Raw genomic sequence first — 14,770 nt, 5'->3', positions numbered from 1 at the left:
AAGGAAATAAAATTTAGCTCTAAAAGAGGTCACAATATGGGGAAAGCATGAATGAGAAAAGAATGTCTTAGCCACCGTTCAAGTCACAGCCATAACCTTTAGCCATTGCTAAATGATACATTGTGAAAAGGCCAGTGTGGTGTAGTGGTTAAGAGTAGTGGACTCTAATCTGGACAACTGGGTTTGATTCCCCACTACACTGCATTTTGTAAGAGACATCTAGGTAGTCAGAACTTAATGTGAAGGGTGGCAATAATCTTCCCACTGACAAGCTTCCAGACCCGATTCTCTAAGTATACATACCCATGGTCACCACTCTCCAGCATTCCACAATGACCATGGGAACTATTTTCTATCCTTCCCCCATATCCCTTTCATTGGGAGGTAAGCATGTGATTTGTCTGGACAGAACTAGCCCCTCTTCTATTTAGAGTCCTGGCTGAAGCACCCCACATGCCCTGTGGTCAAAAATGGAAGAACAGAACATTCATTCCTCACAATTAGAATCTTCTGGACATGCGCTCGGGATTAATTTCATCCATGCACTTGAGGCACACTCCCACATTACGTTTTGAATTCTGGTATGGATGCCAAAATACACACTTTTAATTGAGTCTCAAGATTGAAAAAAAAGAAAAAGAAAATTGCATGTCTGTCTACAATAATGGCCTGCATCCCTGCTTTAAACAAATGTTACAGGTACACCTACTTCAAATAGCCCGTTTGGTATAATAGCTAGAAGCAGTGGATACTAATTTGCAAAACTGGGTTTGATCCCCCACTCCTCCACATGAGCAAAGGACTCTTATTGGGTGAACTGGATTTGTTTCCCTGTTCCTACACATGAAGCCTGCTGGGTGACCTTGAGCTAGTTTTTCTTCATATGACCTTGAGCTAGTTACAGTTCTTCAAAACTCTTTCAGCCCCATCTATATCACAAAGTGTCTGTTGTCTGAAAAATCCAAACTTTTCTTCTTCATTTGCATATTGGTGGCAACACACCCTAAATCTCCAGATGACCTCACTCAGAAGTTTCAGGTAAATGTTAAAGAGCACAGAAGAAAAAAATGGAACCTTGCAGAACCCTATAGGAAGGGCCAAGGGGCTGAACACCAGCTTCTGAAACTTATCTTCAAGGAAGAACAGGAACTACCACACCACAGTGTCTTCCAATGCCAGTCCAGATTGGCAGGCCAAAAGGTTACCATGATTAGTGGTGTTGAAAACTTCTGAGAAGTCTGGGAAAATCACTAGAGTCACACTCCCTTTGACCATCTCCCAGTGCAAGTCATCCACCAAGATGACAAGGGATTTTCATTCTCATCACCAAATTAGAAGAGGTCTAAACAATTTGCCTCATCCAGGAAACCTTGGAATTGTCCAAGCTTCTTTAGAAGTGGATGCCCACTGCCCGTTTCAAGGCTGGGTGACCACCCCCTCTTTTAAGAAAACATTAACTATCTCTTGAATCCAGTTAGCCAGCCCTCCCTCACCCCCACCTAGAAGATTAAATAACCAGCAAGAAGAATTGTCACCTCTGGGTAGGGAAACCCCTGGAGATTTCTGTGGTGCAGCCTGAGGTGGGCAGGTTTTGGGGAGGGGAGGGCATTCAATAGGGTGGAATGCTACAGAATCTACCTTTCAGCCTAGCCATTTTCTCTAGCTGAACTGTCCCTTGGAGATCAGTTGTAACAGCAAGAGATCTCCAGCCACCACCTGAAAGTTGGCAACACTACTAGGAAGGGCAGCAGTCAAACAAGCTGGGGATAGGCCTCAAGCTTTCAAGGATCCATCCACATCCTTAGACTGAATTAACTGAGAAGAATCCTAAACAATTTGACCAGGTGGCACCTGGCACCATTTGATCCTGTCACAACTAATGTAGAGTCCAAGTTGGAATGGAAGTGAGAGATTTTATCACCAAAGTGATAAGCAAAATGGTCACAGCAAGCTACTAGAATTGCCACATCCCCCTTAGTAACTGGACAAAGATGGGGTGGTGGTGGGCATGGTTGCCAGGTTCTGACTGGGAAACTTCTGGAGATTTGAGGATGAAGCTTGGTGAGGACAGGAACCTCAGTAGGATACAATGCCACAGAGTCCAGCTTTCAAAGCAGCCATTCTCTCAGGGAACTGATTTCTGTAGCTTAAGCATGCTTTATAATGCCAGGGGATCCCCAGGTCCCACCTGGAGGTTGGCTTCCCTACAAACCATGGAGCAGTCCACTTCATCCTGTAGGTCTGATCTCAACAGGCCTCTGACCACCCAGAACAGCTCTGTTGGACTACACTGCGTAGATTCAACGGTAACAGAAAAGAATTGTTTCTTTGCTGCCATACTGCCATGGAATAGTCTTCAAAATCAGTTTTCCCTATCAGCTCTGGCATGAGCCTCCACTGTCACCCTAGCCTTATCTTTTCATTGTCCACAGCCTCTCAGTAAGTCAAGGGGCTGTTAGAGAACTAACACCAGAAAAAGTGTCTTGGAATTATTGGGTCACTATCCACTCACCATAAGCCGCGGGGTCACCTCTGTAAAAGACGCGGGGATCCTGGACGGTCCCCACATCACCGGCGCTCACTGCGCAGCTGCCCGGGATTTGCCGCTCTCCCACCTCCTTGCCGCGCGGCAAATTAGGTCCTCTATGAAGAGGAACATTTTCAAAAACCCCGCGGCAAGGAGGTGGAAGAGCGGCAAAGACTCCTCCAGTGAACTGACAGGAGCTCTCAGAGGGGCTGAACGGCGAAACAGTCTAAAATCCCCAAACTCGGCCCGGGAGTTGGCAAAGGAGGGGATTTTCACGGAAGAAAAGAGCGAGAAGGAGGGGGGAGGAGTAGAGCGAGAGGCCGAAAGCGAAACCGGCCAGCAACAGCAGAAACCACAAGAGCAACAGCAACAGCAGGGAGAGATCCCCGTTGCTGTAGCACCCGCCGAGAGACAAATGACAGAGACGCCACCAGTGTCCAGGGAGCGAGTGGGAAACAAATGTCTCCGTGGTCAAAAGCCACGGAGGCTTTTCCAGGCGGGGGCGCTGCGGGGTTGCACAGTAAGAGGTGAGTGGATAGTGACCCTTTGTGACAACAGCTCAAATCATTCCCTCATTCCAGAGGTCAACCAGGACATCAACAAGAGCACCAACAACAACAACAGGAAAATCCCTTAAACCCATCAGCTCTATCTGGCTCTGTGGGAGGAGTACAGTCTTGGTATATTTGTAAATCTAAACCCATGCAGGTAGTGATCTGTCCATGACAAGCAAACAGTCATCAATTTTTCCATCCTCAGATCACATTCCTCCTGCTTCTATAAGCAACTGTATTGAACACTGCTTTCAGATTTACTAGTAAAACAGCACTGACCCACCCTGGTCCTGTTGCCTCTGGTGATTGTCCACGAGGGCAACCAGAACTGTCTCCATCCCATGGAGACATCCCATGAAGCCAAACTGAAATTGATTCAGAGCCAATGTGTCCTCCAGGAATGCGTGGAACTGTTCTTCAGCAGATCTCACAACTACTTTACTGAGAAATGAAAGATGTGACACTGAACAGTAGTTGGACCATTCAGATGGATCCAGTGGTGGTTTTTTTCAAGAGCGGCCTATTTCAATCCCCTTGGGAAGATCCCAGAATTTAAGGACAGATTGATCATGTCTATTAAGGGGGTCCACAAACCACCACCACCAGCTTTCACCAGCCATGACAGGCACAGGTCTAAGGAGTTAGTGGTAGGTTTCCACCATCAGGATCCTGTTGACATCGGACAGGGAGAGACAGCTGAATTGGTCCAACATTGGACATGAAGTTGGCCAAGGGACCTCCAGTTCACTAATTTGAATCCATAAGTCTCTGTGAGCGAGTATAAATAGCTTACCACCTATACAGGAGTTGGGATGCTTAAACAGGTCCTCGAGGCAAAATGGTCGAACCATGGCATTCCACCAGTTGAAATTGGGCCCACGTCAATTCCCATGCCAGTGCGTGGCCTGCTTGATCTGTGAGACATAATACAAATTGAGAGAGTCCTTGTGCTGCCATGGAAGACAAAGGTCCATAGCTTGTATGAAGGCAGCTGTATCAGCATGGACATTCCAGTCCTCCATAACTTTGGAAACCAAGTTCCAACTGAACACCAACATGCTTGGCAAGGTATTGGCTGGTGTGTTAGGGTTCGATATTCCAGCCAGATAGTCAAATTCTTGTCAGCATCCCACACCAGAACAACACAGTCAACATCTGGGATCTTTGGGATGGGGATTGTCCTGAAGAGAAGGACTCCCAAATGAGTATCCCTTGCCCCCCAATCCTTTGCCTGAAACTGATGAAGGACTGAGAAACCTGGTGGTTGTGGGTTAGTCAAGTTCTTTCAATATGATTGTCTCATCTTCCCTTGTCCAGGTCTTGGTCAAACATGCCAATGTGTATTAAACATGTCTATAAGATAACAATTGAATTCATCAGTCTCAGAGAATTCCTATCTCTCAAACATAATGTTGCAAGATGAAACAAAGGTTGCAAAAGGACAAATCACAGCTGTATCTCTGACTTCTTCCCTTAAAATACCTTCTCTCACTATCATACTTCCCATGTCCTCCATACTTCCCATGCCCCTGACCCTATGCTGACCTTCCTTATACTACTACTACCACTACTATTATTCATTTTGCATTCTCAATAAATAACCAGCCCCCACAAACATATATTTCCAGTACTTCTCAACCACAGCAAACAAAAACTATATCACCCCCTTCCTTTTCTAAGTTATATAATAGCACTAAGCCAAACTGTTTCTCCCTACTAATGCCTTGGGGACAGTGGCGGAGAGCCAAGGGAAAGGGGGGCGCATGCCTGGGGGCGCACCGGGCACACGCCTGGGGGGCGCAAAATCGCCCTGGCCCCTCCCCCTTTTCCCCCGCGACCCCCTGTGGCACACACACAAACACACCCCCTTCCCACACTTACCTACATTCCTTTTCTTTTTGTAGTACTTTTTGAGGCTGAAAAAAGCGGCCTCTTCACAGTTCAGGGGAAAAACTGCCTGAGGAACTACAGTTCCCAGGAGACCTTGGGGCTCACAAGGTCTCCTGGGAAGCATAGTTCGTCAGGCAGCTTACTCCTTGAACTGTAAATAGGCCGCGTTTTTCAGCCTCAAAAAGTACTACAAAAAGAAAAGGAACGTAGGTAAGTGTGGGAAGGTGTGTGTGTGTGTGTGTGTGTGTGTGTGTGTGTGTGTGCGCCGTGGGGGGGTGCCGTGGGGGGGGCGCAGGGGGGCGGAAAAAACACTCTGCACACCGGGCGCAGTTTTGCCCAGCTACGCCTCTGCTTAGGGAATCTACAAGAGCTAGGTAGTTTAATCAACTGGCCAAATAGAAATACTTTTATCAATTGCCCAAGCCAGACTGTTCTAACTCTAAGGGGAGGTACCCGTGTTTCCCTGAAAATAAGCCAGGGTCTTATATTAATTTTTGCTCCAAAAGTTACGGTGGGCTTATTTTTAGGAAATGTCTTGTTTTTTCCCATGGTTTTGCAAACCCCCCCCCCCCCCCCGACTAGATCAGCTGTACTGGGGAATCTGTAATTAGGGCTTATTTTTGGAGTAGGGCTTATATTTCAAGCATCCTCCAAAATCCCAAAAAATCATGCTAGGGCTTATTTTCGGGGTAGGTCTTATTTTCAGGGAAACAGGGTAAGACTTAAAATGAACTAACTATTCCTGGAGTGGACAACATAGTACCTACGGATATCCTCACTGCAATAAAATATTATCTGGAGATTTGCTAAATGTTACAAAATCTGAGGCCAGCCAAGCCTAAGAAGCATGGACTGTATATATAGAGACACAAGGCAATGAACTAATTGGTATATGCCAGTGATGGCGAACCTATGGCACGGGTGCCAGAGGTGGCACTCAGAGCCCTCTCTGTGGGCATGTGCAGAGTCGCCCCCCCCCCCCACATCTAGGCTGGCCTGGGCCGCTGGGCTCGATTATTAGCATTAAACCTAAGACCTAGTTTTGGGGAGGCAGTATAGGTAACCCTGTTAAGCGCTGTTAAACCCCACTGATTCTCATGCGAAGAACTAAAGCGCGATCCTTTACCTGGGAGTAAGCTCGGTTGCTGAAAATGGGGCTTGCTTCTGAGTAAACCCTCCTAGGGTTGTGATTTACCCGTTGCACGGTTGCTTCAATGCAAAGCCACCAACTACCACCAAGCTTACTCCCAAGTAATGCATGCCTCAGAGCCAACCATTTTGCAAAACTAAAACCTCAGTATTCATGTTAAATTGCCGTGTTGGCACTTTGCGATAAATAAGTGGGTTTGGGGTTGCAATTTGGGCACTCGGTCTCAAAAAGGTTCGCCATCACTGGTATATGCAATTACTTCCAGTATAAAGTCAATAGATAAGTCAATGGATATAAATGTAATAACAAAACATACAATGAGGGCACTTAGGCAACCTAAGAAGCGTAATGGGACAGTACTTAGTAACAAATTCTCATAAACATTGTATAAGATTTCCTAAATGTCCCAGGGAAGCTGCATACAGTCTTCTTCCATTGATAAATGGCCCATGAGATCTTCTGGGGCCTTGAAACCAGCCCAGGGCTGTGGGTGGACGAACTGAGTTCAGTTCTCTGAGCAAAAGGATTGAGTGATTATTCATACATTATAGATAGATAATCGTATAGGTCAACGTAGTGTATTCTAGCATTTAAAAGAGGTGTTGATTATATATGTTGATTATATGCATGCAAAGAAAATAACTGCTATATAATACATGGGAGAGGCATTTCGTACTTTGCCTTCCATTTCAACAAAACTATAGATCCGGCCCCGCCCCGTCCGCGCCCCTATAAAGCAAAGGGCAGCGCATGAGGAGCGCCTGGGCACACTTGTTGCCGGGCTGGGTAGGCAGCGCTTATCAGCGCACCTGATTAGACTAGCTGAGGCCATGGGGCGCTACACGGGCAAGACGTGCCGGCTGAGCGTGATGCTGGCGCTGACGGCGGGATTCTTCGTGGCCGAGCTGGTGTCGGGCTACGTGGGCAACTCCATCGCGCTCGTGTCGGACTCATTCAACATGCTCTCCGACCTGATCGCGCTGGTGGTGGGCCTTTCCACCGGGCGCATCTCCCGCCGCCGGCGCCGCAGCCCCCTGGCCTCCTTCGGCTACGGGCGCGCCGAGGTGGTGGGCGCCCTCTGCAACGCCGTCTTCCTGGTCGCGCTGTCCTTTACCATCCTGATGGAGGCGCTGCAGCGACTGGCGCGCCCCGAGGCCATCAGCGATGCGCAGCTCATCCTCGTGGTGGGCACGCTCGGCCTGGCTGTCAATATAGTGGGGCTGCTCATCTTCCAGAACTGGGCCGCTTGCTGCCCCTCCTGCTGCTGCCGCCCTGACCGAACCCCGGCCTCGCCTCCGAGCCACCAAGACGGACCCCATCAGGATGGCTCCCCAGCCCTTGATGCCGCCACAGGAGGGGCAGCCGAAGCCCCGAGCATGGACCAAGCAGGTGCCCCTCGGTTGCCTTCATCTCTCTTTCCTCCCCCTTTTCCTTCTGGCTCCCCATTTCCGTTCACACTTCCCTTTAAAAAAAATTCTTCCATTTCCCTTCTCCACTTCCATCCTGTTAAGACTTCCTTTCCACTGTTTCAAACCACTTTTACTCACATTTTTTAAAATTTCCTTTTCATATTTGACAAGCTAACCCAGTCTTGTTTTTCAAACCCTTTCATGCTTTGATTGTTGAAACTTACCTAGTTTCTCTAAATGCTTGACTTTATACATTCTTTGTAAAGTCTTTTAGTGATCCTCAGTTCTATGTTCCCAACCTCCAGCTATCTGCTTTCCATTTATAATTATTTGGCTTGCCCCCTTTGACAAATGCATAGTATAAACATTATATACCTTACAATATAATTTCACTGCAGTATGCAGTTCAGTTATGTGGAATAAATTATTGCCACCACATTAAAGTTGATTGCATGAGGTAATCTTTGAATGCCACAGCCGATTTTTTTTAAAAAATCACAAAGTTGGTTTACACATTTTTATCACTTCTAATCTTTCTAATCTCTTTTAAGGTCTCTTCTGGTCTTTAATATTTGTTGGACATGTTTTCTGTTGAGTTTTTGTTTTCAGAATGTTCTCATACTCATCTTAAAATTAGTTTTCCTTATACAAAGAAGCACAGAGGGAGGCTGCTGCTCTCCTACATACAAATGAATTAATATATATCTTCATGTGTATTGAAGTTTGTACATTTTACAAGTATCATTAAACCAGAGTCCGTGAAATACTTGGTTGTCTCATAATTTTGCTGGTATGTGTGCTGTATGTGAACATGAGTGTGAAAAGTAATAATGCAAGAACTGTTTGAATGTCGAGTATTTGTTTACATTAGTTGTGAAAAGATTGGTGTTTTTTCTGTTTGTAGAATTTATACACAACACAGCGTTTCTTCTTTGAATGTAGGTGACTCCATAAATACCCAGAAAAAGCCTGAAGAAGTGATAAAGAAAAAAGAGAAAAAGTCTGAAGCCTTGAATATCAGAGGTACAGTACAGTCAATTGCTAGCTTCTCCAAAGTTTAGGCACCATCCTTGTGGATGTTCACTTTCTGTTCAAGCCTATAGTGGATTTCATGAACCATGCCTATAAGAACAACATATTTTTAGAATGTTTGCCCAGCTCTCTGTGCTCCTCAGAGGTGAGGCAGCACCTTGCTTCTAGAATGCCTTCCCTCTTGAGGCTTGCTTTGGCACCTACCTTACTTTCTTTTGTCTTTTAATTAGAGGTTTTATCTTGCCAACTTTTAAATTTGACTGTTTCTGTTTTATGAATATCTCCTATATGTCTGTAATTTTAAGGCACTTTGAGCTGGACTCTTAAAAGGTGATGTAGAAATAAATAAATTGGACTAACTGGTTTTAAATAAATAAATTGGACTAACTGGTTGTGTATTGATTATATTTAACATAAGATATTTTCAAAAGGAGGCTTTAATCATGCTCTAGTTTATAGTCACTTCCCTGGAAATGCTGCCTTCTTATCATAATCAAAGCCTATCCTGTCCTGTTTCAGGTGTGCTTTTGCACGTGATGGGAGATGCCCTTGGCTCAGTTATCGTGGTGGTTGCTGCAACAATATTCTATGTGCTTCCACTGGATGAGAAGACCCCTTGTAACTGGCAATGCTACATCGATCCTAGCCTCACCATCATTATGGTGATCATCATTCTGTCTTCAGCCTTTCCGCTTATCAAGGAGACAGCAACTATCTTGTTGCAGATGGTTCCCAAGAACGTCAATATGCAACTTTTGGGTGAGTTCCATCTTACTGCAGAGGTATTGCTAGTAGCATACTTTAAAGGATCTGGATTATACATTCTAAATTCTCAAGAGCGTTGAATATCTGAGTCACATGGTAGCATCCTAGCAACATGACTCAAATCTTTCTGGATTAGTTGAAAGCATTCATTTTGAGAACATAGTGCTTCTACAATACAAGCAAAGAAGCAAAACTTTAGCTGCTGTTTTTGCAAATATTTGTTGATATTCTGTGCACATTTTTAGAGGTTTCTGGCCCAATCATTGTTTTGCCTGATGGAGTACAAAGAAATACTGGGGCTGAGATAAACAATTTGGAAATACCATCCATATCCTCTAACTTTCAGGGACATATGCAAGCTGATGTCTCCTCTTTCTGCTTCTTTTAATTGGCACTCAGCTGCTCTTTGCATTTTGTCCCTTTTGAAGCATTTTCCAGTTCTTAAAAGGACTTCCAAGTATGCAGAAACCTTTACCTTGACAGCCCTAGTTTCTCTGTTTCATTGGACATAGCATGTTTTGTTTTGCTTTTGATGCTGCTTTCTAAAATGATCAGGACATTTAGTCTATACCAAACACCTTAATTCAGTAGAGTGTTCTAAGCTGTTTACTGAATCCTGGGATAAAGAGTGTTATCCTTTGGGTTATCCTGTTATGAGATATTCTCCACAGAAAGGTTGGGATAAAACCTGTAAAGTAGATGCTGATCTTTGGGAATCTAAAATACCTTTTTTGGGCCTTATGCTTTAAAAAAAGTTTTAGCAAGGAATCTTCCTTGATAAATTTCCTTCTTCTGTTGTTGTTTTTCTAGCAAACAAACTATCAGAAGTGCCAGGAGTTAGCAGCATTCATGAGGTGCACGTCTGGGAGCTTGTCAGTGGGAAGAATATTGCCACCCTCCACGTCAAATGTCATACCACTTCTGACTACCTGGATGCCTCTTACAAAATGAGGGAAGTGTTCCATGAAGTAGGGGTCCATTCAGTGACCATCCAGCCAGAGTACACAGACCACAAGAGTCCCGAGATCCTATGCAGCGCCCCCTGTATCTCCCAAGCTTGTGATCCCCAGTTGTGTTGTAGCCAGCAGGAAGCAACCTTTGTCCAAGTGGGAAATGGCTGCAATGAGAAAAATGGCATCATCGGCCCATCACTGCAGAAGGCTTTCTGTAAAAAAGATGCAGTGGAAATTCCCATTGAACCCACGTGGGCAGAAGACATTGTCAAAAAGGACAGTTGTGAAAAGGACACTTCCAAAGAAACTGGTGATGGTAGACCATATGTATGGAGTACACAATTTTAGAGCATTCAACTTACGCTTTGAATCAAGGGCAAAACCTTATTTGAACAAAGCCTGTATGTCTAAATAGCAGATGACTGGTGTCAGGGCTTGTGGTAGTTGAGGGAAACAGACTTTGAAAGCTGGGAACCAGATGTAATGTACAAATTCTCATTCTGGGCAGAAGTTCTTGAAGTGCTATGTGAGCAGAAGGCACTTCCTCTTATGCAGGGGACATTCATTGGCTTCCCCTCTGTTTGCATTTCCTAGTTCGCATTGAAAAGCTGCTGCAGAGCTTTGGGTCCTGTTGCTCTTTTAATCAGTTTTTCTTTTTGTGGGGGTGCTGGCACTGAAGAATCTCTTCCATGCAAGAAGACGTGCTTTTGGGTCATGCCATGGAATCTTTGAATTTAAGGTGACCTTGTTTCTTCCAGATGTGTCCAATGCAGTTTTAGCTCTTGAATTTGCTGACCCACCTTAATGCTATTTTTTTGGGGTGTGTGTGAATAATCTGTTCTCACCTTCTTGGTGTAAAACCGTGGTCCTACTGAGAAGGGCTGCTGGCTGTAAACCTTTTAGTGATCTCATGATTGTGCTAGCTTGTTGTGCTCTCATTATGCAAGAAAATTTCACTGAGCCTTTTAAAAAGTACCTCTGTTACTTGAAATCAAATGTGGATGAAAGGAAGAGAGGAATGCAAAGGACTGCATGAGTTTATGGGCCAGAACATGTACTGGGGGAACCTAGGAGAGGAGAAAAAACCCTTGCCCCCCCCCCCCCCAGATCACAAGCCAACATGGTGTGGGAACATGACCCATACGGCTGCATGTATTAGACTTGTCTTATTGGGGTAATGTCAGTGTGTGCTGTGCCCACTGGGCCAATCACTATGCCCCTTTGCTGCAAACATCCTCACAAAATCGCAAGTCTATGAAGATAGTAATTGCATTCTCTTTGTTGTTTTTACTATGAAATATTTCCTTTATTACCACAGTAACTGGAAGGGGTGCTGGTTTACCCCCACAAAGGACTTAAATTACTTTCTTGGGTCTAATTTGCCACATGAAAGGAGAATTTATGTGATTTTTTGAAGATACAAAATCCTAGTTTACCATCCATGGTAAATTAATAAATAAATGTATTTAGTCATTAACAGTTAAGATTCTGGGGGTTTCCTGTTCTTTTCAACATGGTGCTATTTGATGTATTTCATTTTTAAAGTGTCTCTTCTTGATTTGTAGGAGCTCATTGAAGGATTATAACTTTTATGCCCATTTTATGCCACAATTCCAGCTGGACAGTAAGAATTCTAATTGTAGCAAGCAGACCTTTATTTCTATACCTTCTTACAATATAAAGTGTAATGTGATCCAGGATGGACCTTGTTTTAGAATATTGAGAGGTTGTAACCTTCTAAAACTTAATTATGGCAGCCCAAAGATCAGGGATTGTATTGTCACTGGAAACCAAGCCAGTCAGTCTTAGTGGATTTATGCTATCTAACTTGAAAGTGCCAAATGCAGTGGTAATAGACTGAATCAGGACAGGGCCATGCCCCACTCTACCATTGAGTTTTGGGTCCAGAGAGAAAGAACGGCTTTACTAGTGATGAACTGTGGTTCAGTACCCCAGAGTATTGCTGCTGCTCATTTTCCATTGGTTCCTTGAAAGCCTCAGCTGAAACCATGGCTTTCATCTACTGCTTATGCATTATTCTCCCATTTAAGTGAATGTATGTATTCTTGTGGCCTAACTGAAATGGTTTTTGTGTTGTTTAGTTTGCAACAGTAATATTGCCTTGAATTTTTTTATATGTAAGTCATCTATTTATATTGCCTTGAACAGAAAAATCTCATAAATATGGCAATCAGATTTTTAGAGAGCATATCATCTAAACTGAACTTTACATATGTACCTTCAAATAGGCAATTATTTTGGTTTGGGGAGCTAGTAAACATAATTCTAATTTCCAAACTGTACACAATTAATTAATAGTAATATAAACTATATTTTTCCTGTAAGATTTTGAGAAAGTAATTATTGCCGGTTGCCAAGGCTCTTACAAATATATTCCAAACTGTATAGTGAAGTCAATCAAAAGCATTTTGCCTCAAATATTATGTCTGTGAGCAAAAAGTAAGAATTAACAAAACATGGATGCAAACCAGATCTGTTTAAATCAGTTTGAAAATACTTTGTAGGAATCTGACAATAGAAAAATAGGAAATTTAGCTTTAAAAATCGCACATTTGAATATTCAATTCAGCTTACAAAGCCCCACATCCTTGCCACATAAGTCCCATATTTGGCTCCATTCAGGTTTGCTCTGGTTTTACATGGTCAATATAATTTCCAATATGCGAATTAACACCTGTTCATGGTTTGTGACATTGTACTGTTTTAACTGTAGTGCCAGACTCAGACCATACTTTGTAATTCACAGGAGTGGTCTGTTATTTTACAGAACAGGTTTGCTCTTGGCAAGTCTGTTTATAACTGCAGTACTGCTGGGGCTACCTTTCAATTCTGCAAGGAAAAACAAAAATGGAATTTTGTGACACCTTAAAGATGAACAAATTATCCTCTCTAGAATGTGTAAACATTAGGAAGGGACTTTTGCAGAGATTTGTCTTTTCCCACTATGACTATTTCCAAACTTTTTCTAGCACTGAAATTTGGGAGTATTTCCAGTTTATTCCAAATTAGGCATGGCTGCTAGCTCTTTTTTAGGGAGCATATGTGGATGCTAGTTTTCTTTTAATTAGGTTGTACTCTTATGTTACTATATGGCTTTGATTCTGATTCCAAAGTGAAAATGAAGAAAACTTGTACCAACCAGGCTACAATAACTTCAAAATTTTGTAGCAATTTACTTATAAGTAACCAAAATAATTTTATAATTTTACAAACAGTAACAAAATGTTTTGGAAAAATTGTTTGCATTCTCCCATTGGAGTAATGAAAAGAGCTTTTTTAAATATGTACAGGTTAGAACGCCACGGCAGTATAATCTAAATACAAATATAACAGCTAGCCAGATTCTAGATAATTAACTGGCCTCGTTAAACTTCATTGGCTGTTAAAGGCAGGTCAGGGTTTTTCAATGTACAATAATGGTTATAATCAGGGAGGACAGCACTCTGCAATTAGTTTATTCTTATGCCTCTCGAAATGTCCTGTGCCTCTCGAAATGTTTGATTCTGATTCCAAGCATGAAATCTGGATCCAGAGTTCTATTGAAATAATCCATTATGAAGAAAGCCATTGGTTATCATTGTGGACTGTAAATTAGGTTTAGAAACTCAATTTTCTTGCAGTTGTGGTTCATGGAAATTTTCTATGAACCTGGCTGAGGTCTCCTTCATTTTGAAAATTGCTGAATTGTGCTGCAGGCATCGCGTAGTGGTTACAGTACTGGACTAAGATGTGGGAAACCTTGGCCGTTTCCGCACGGCCCATAAACGCCGGCCTGGGGGCAGTAAAAACGCCGCCCCAGGCCGCCGTTCGCACAGGCGCCGCTGCTGCAACGCAGCAGCGGCGACCTGAATGCGCTTCCCTCCCCCCAGGGCGGCGTCAGGCCGCCCTAAACAACAACCCTTTAAAGGGTTGTTGTTGGGGAGGAAGCGTCTTCCCGGTGGTGCGGTGCGAACCGCGCCGGGAAGATGCCATCGCCCTCCTCCGTTCTACTCACGATGTCCTCGTCGTAAGCCTGCTGGCCGTCGGAGGCCAGCCCACACTGTCCTCCGACCTCCAGGGGTCGGAGGGCAGCGTGGGCGGGGCTCCGACGGCCAGCAGGCGACGGCTCCAGGACATCGTGAGTAGAACGGAGGAGGGCGAAGAGGGGGCTCCGTGCGGAGCCGCCTCTCCTGCGGCGGCCTCCGCTTGGCCTGCTCGCACGCTTGCGTGCGAGCGGGCTTGCGCCCCCACGCCGCCAGCACTCTTGGCGGCGTGGGGGCGCAAGGAGGCCGTGCGGAAACGGCCCTTGATTCAAATCCCCTTCTTGCTGTTAATGCTTGGTGGGTGTCCCTGAGTCAGCCACTCCCTCTCAGCCTCTCAGGGTTGTTGTGAGAATAAAATGGAGGAGAGGAGAGTGTTGTAAGCTGCTTTAGGTTCCTAGGGGAGAGAAAAAGGGGTTATAAATAAATACATTTAAAATACTGTATTCC

At 44.3% G+C, this 14,770-nt stretch overlaps 1 protein-coding gene across 1 annotated transcript; it reads left to right on the top strand.

Moving 5' to 3' along the window:
- Positions 1-6,951: 6,951 nt before the first annotated feature.
- Positions 6,952-14,029, top strand: SLC30A10 (solute carrier family 30 member 10). Its single transcript, XM_048496541.1, has 4 exons — positions 6,952-7,510; positions 8,473-8,553; positions 9,082-9,321; positions 10,138-14,029. Exons 1-4 carry the CDS (start codon positions 6,952-6,954, stop codon positions 10,626-10,628), a joined length of 1,371 nt encoding a protein of 456 aa, XP_048352498.1. The 3' UTR covers positions 10,629-14,029.
- The last annotated feature ends 741 nt before the right edge of the window (positions 14,030-14,770 follow it).

This window comes from Sphaerodactylus townsendi, linkage group LG01, assembly GCF_021028975.2.
Source record: "Sphaerodactylus townsendi isolate TG3544 linkage group LG01, MPM_Stown_v2.3, whole genome shotgun sequence".
In the NCBI taxonomy this organism is placed as follows: domain Eukaryota; kingdom Metazoa; phylum Chordata; class Lepidosauria; order Squamata; family Sphaerodactylidae; genus Sphaerodactylus; species Sphaerodactylus townsendi.
Note: the sequence above shows the minus strand (reverse complement) of the source record. Positions and strands in the feature narration are given on the sequence as shown.

What these genes read in the sequence shown, in the direction of transcription:
- SLC30A10 (XM_048496541.1), top strand. Translation starts at nt 6,952, where the DNA reads ATGGGGCGCTACACGGGCAAGACGTGCCGGCTGAGCGTGATGCTGGCG. An exon ending in TGAAGCCTTGAATATCAGAG is followed by an intron (nt 8,554 to 9,081) that starts GTACAGTACAGT and finishes GTCCTGTTTCAG; the next exon opens with GTGTGCTTTTGCACGTGATG. An exon ending in CGTCAATATGCAACTTTTGG is followed by an intron (nt 9,322 to 10,137) that starts GTGAGTTCCATC and finishes TTGTTTTTCTAG; the next exon opens with CAAACAAACTATCAGAAGTG.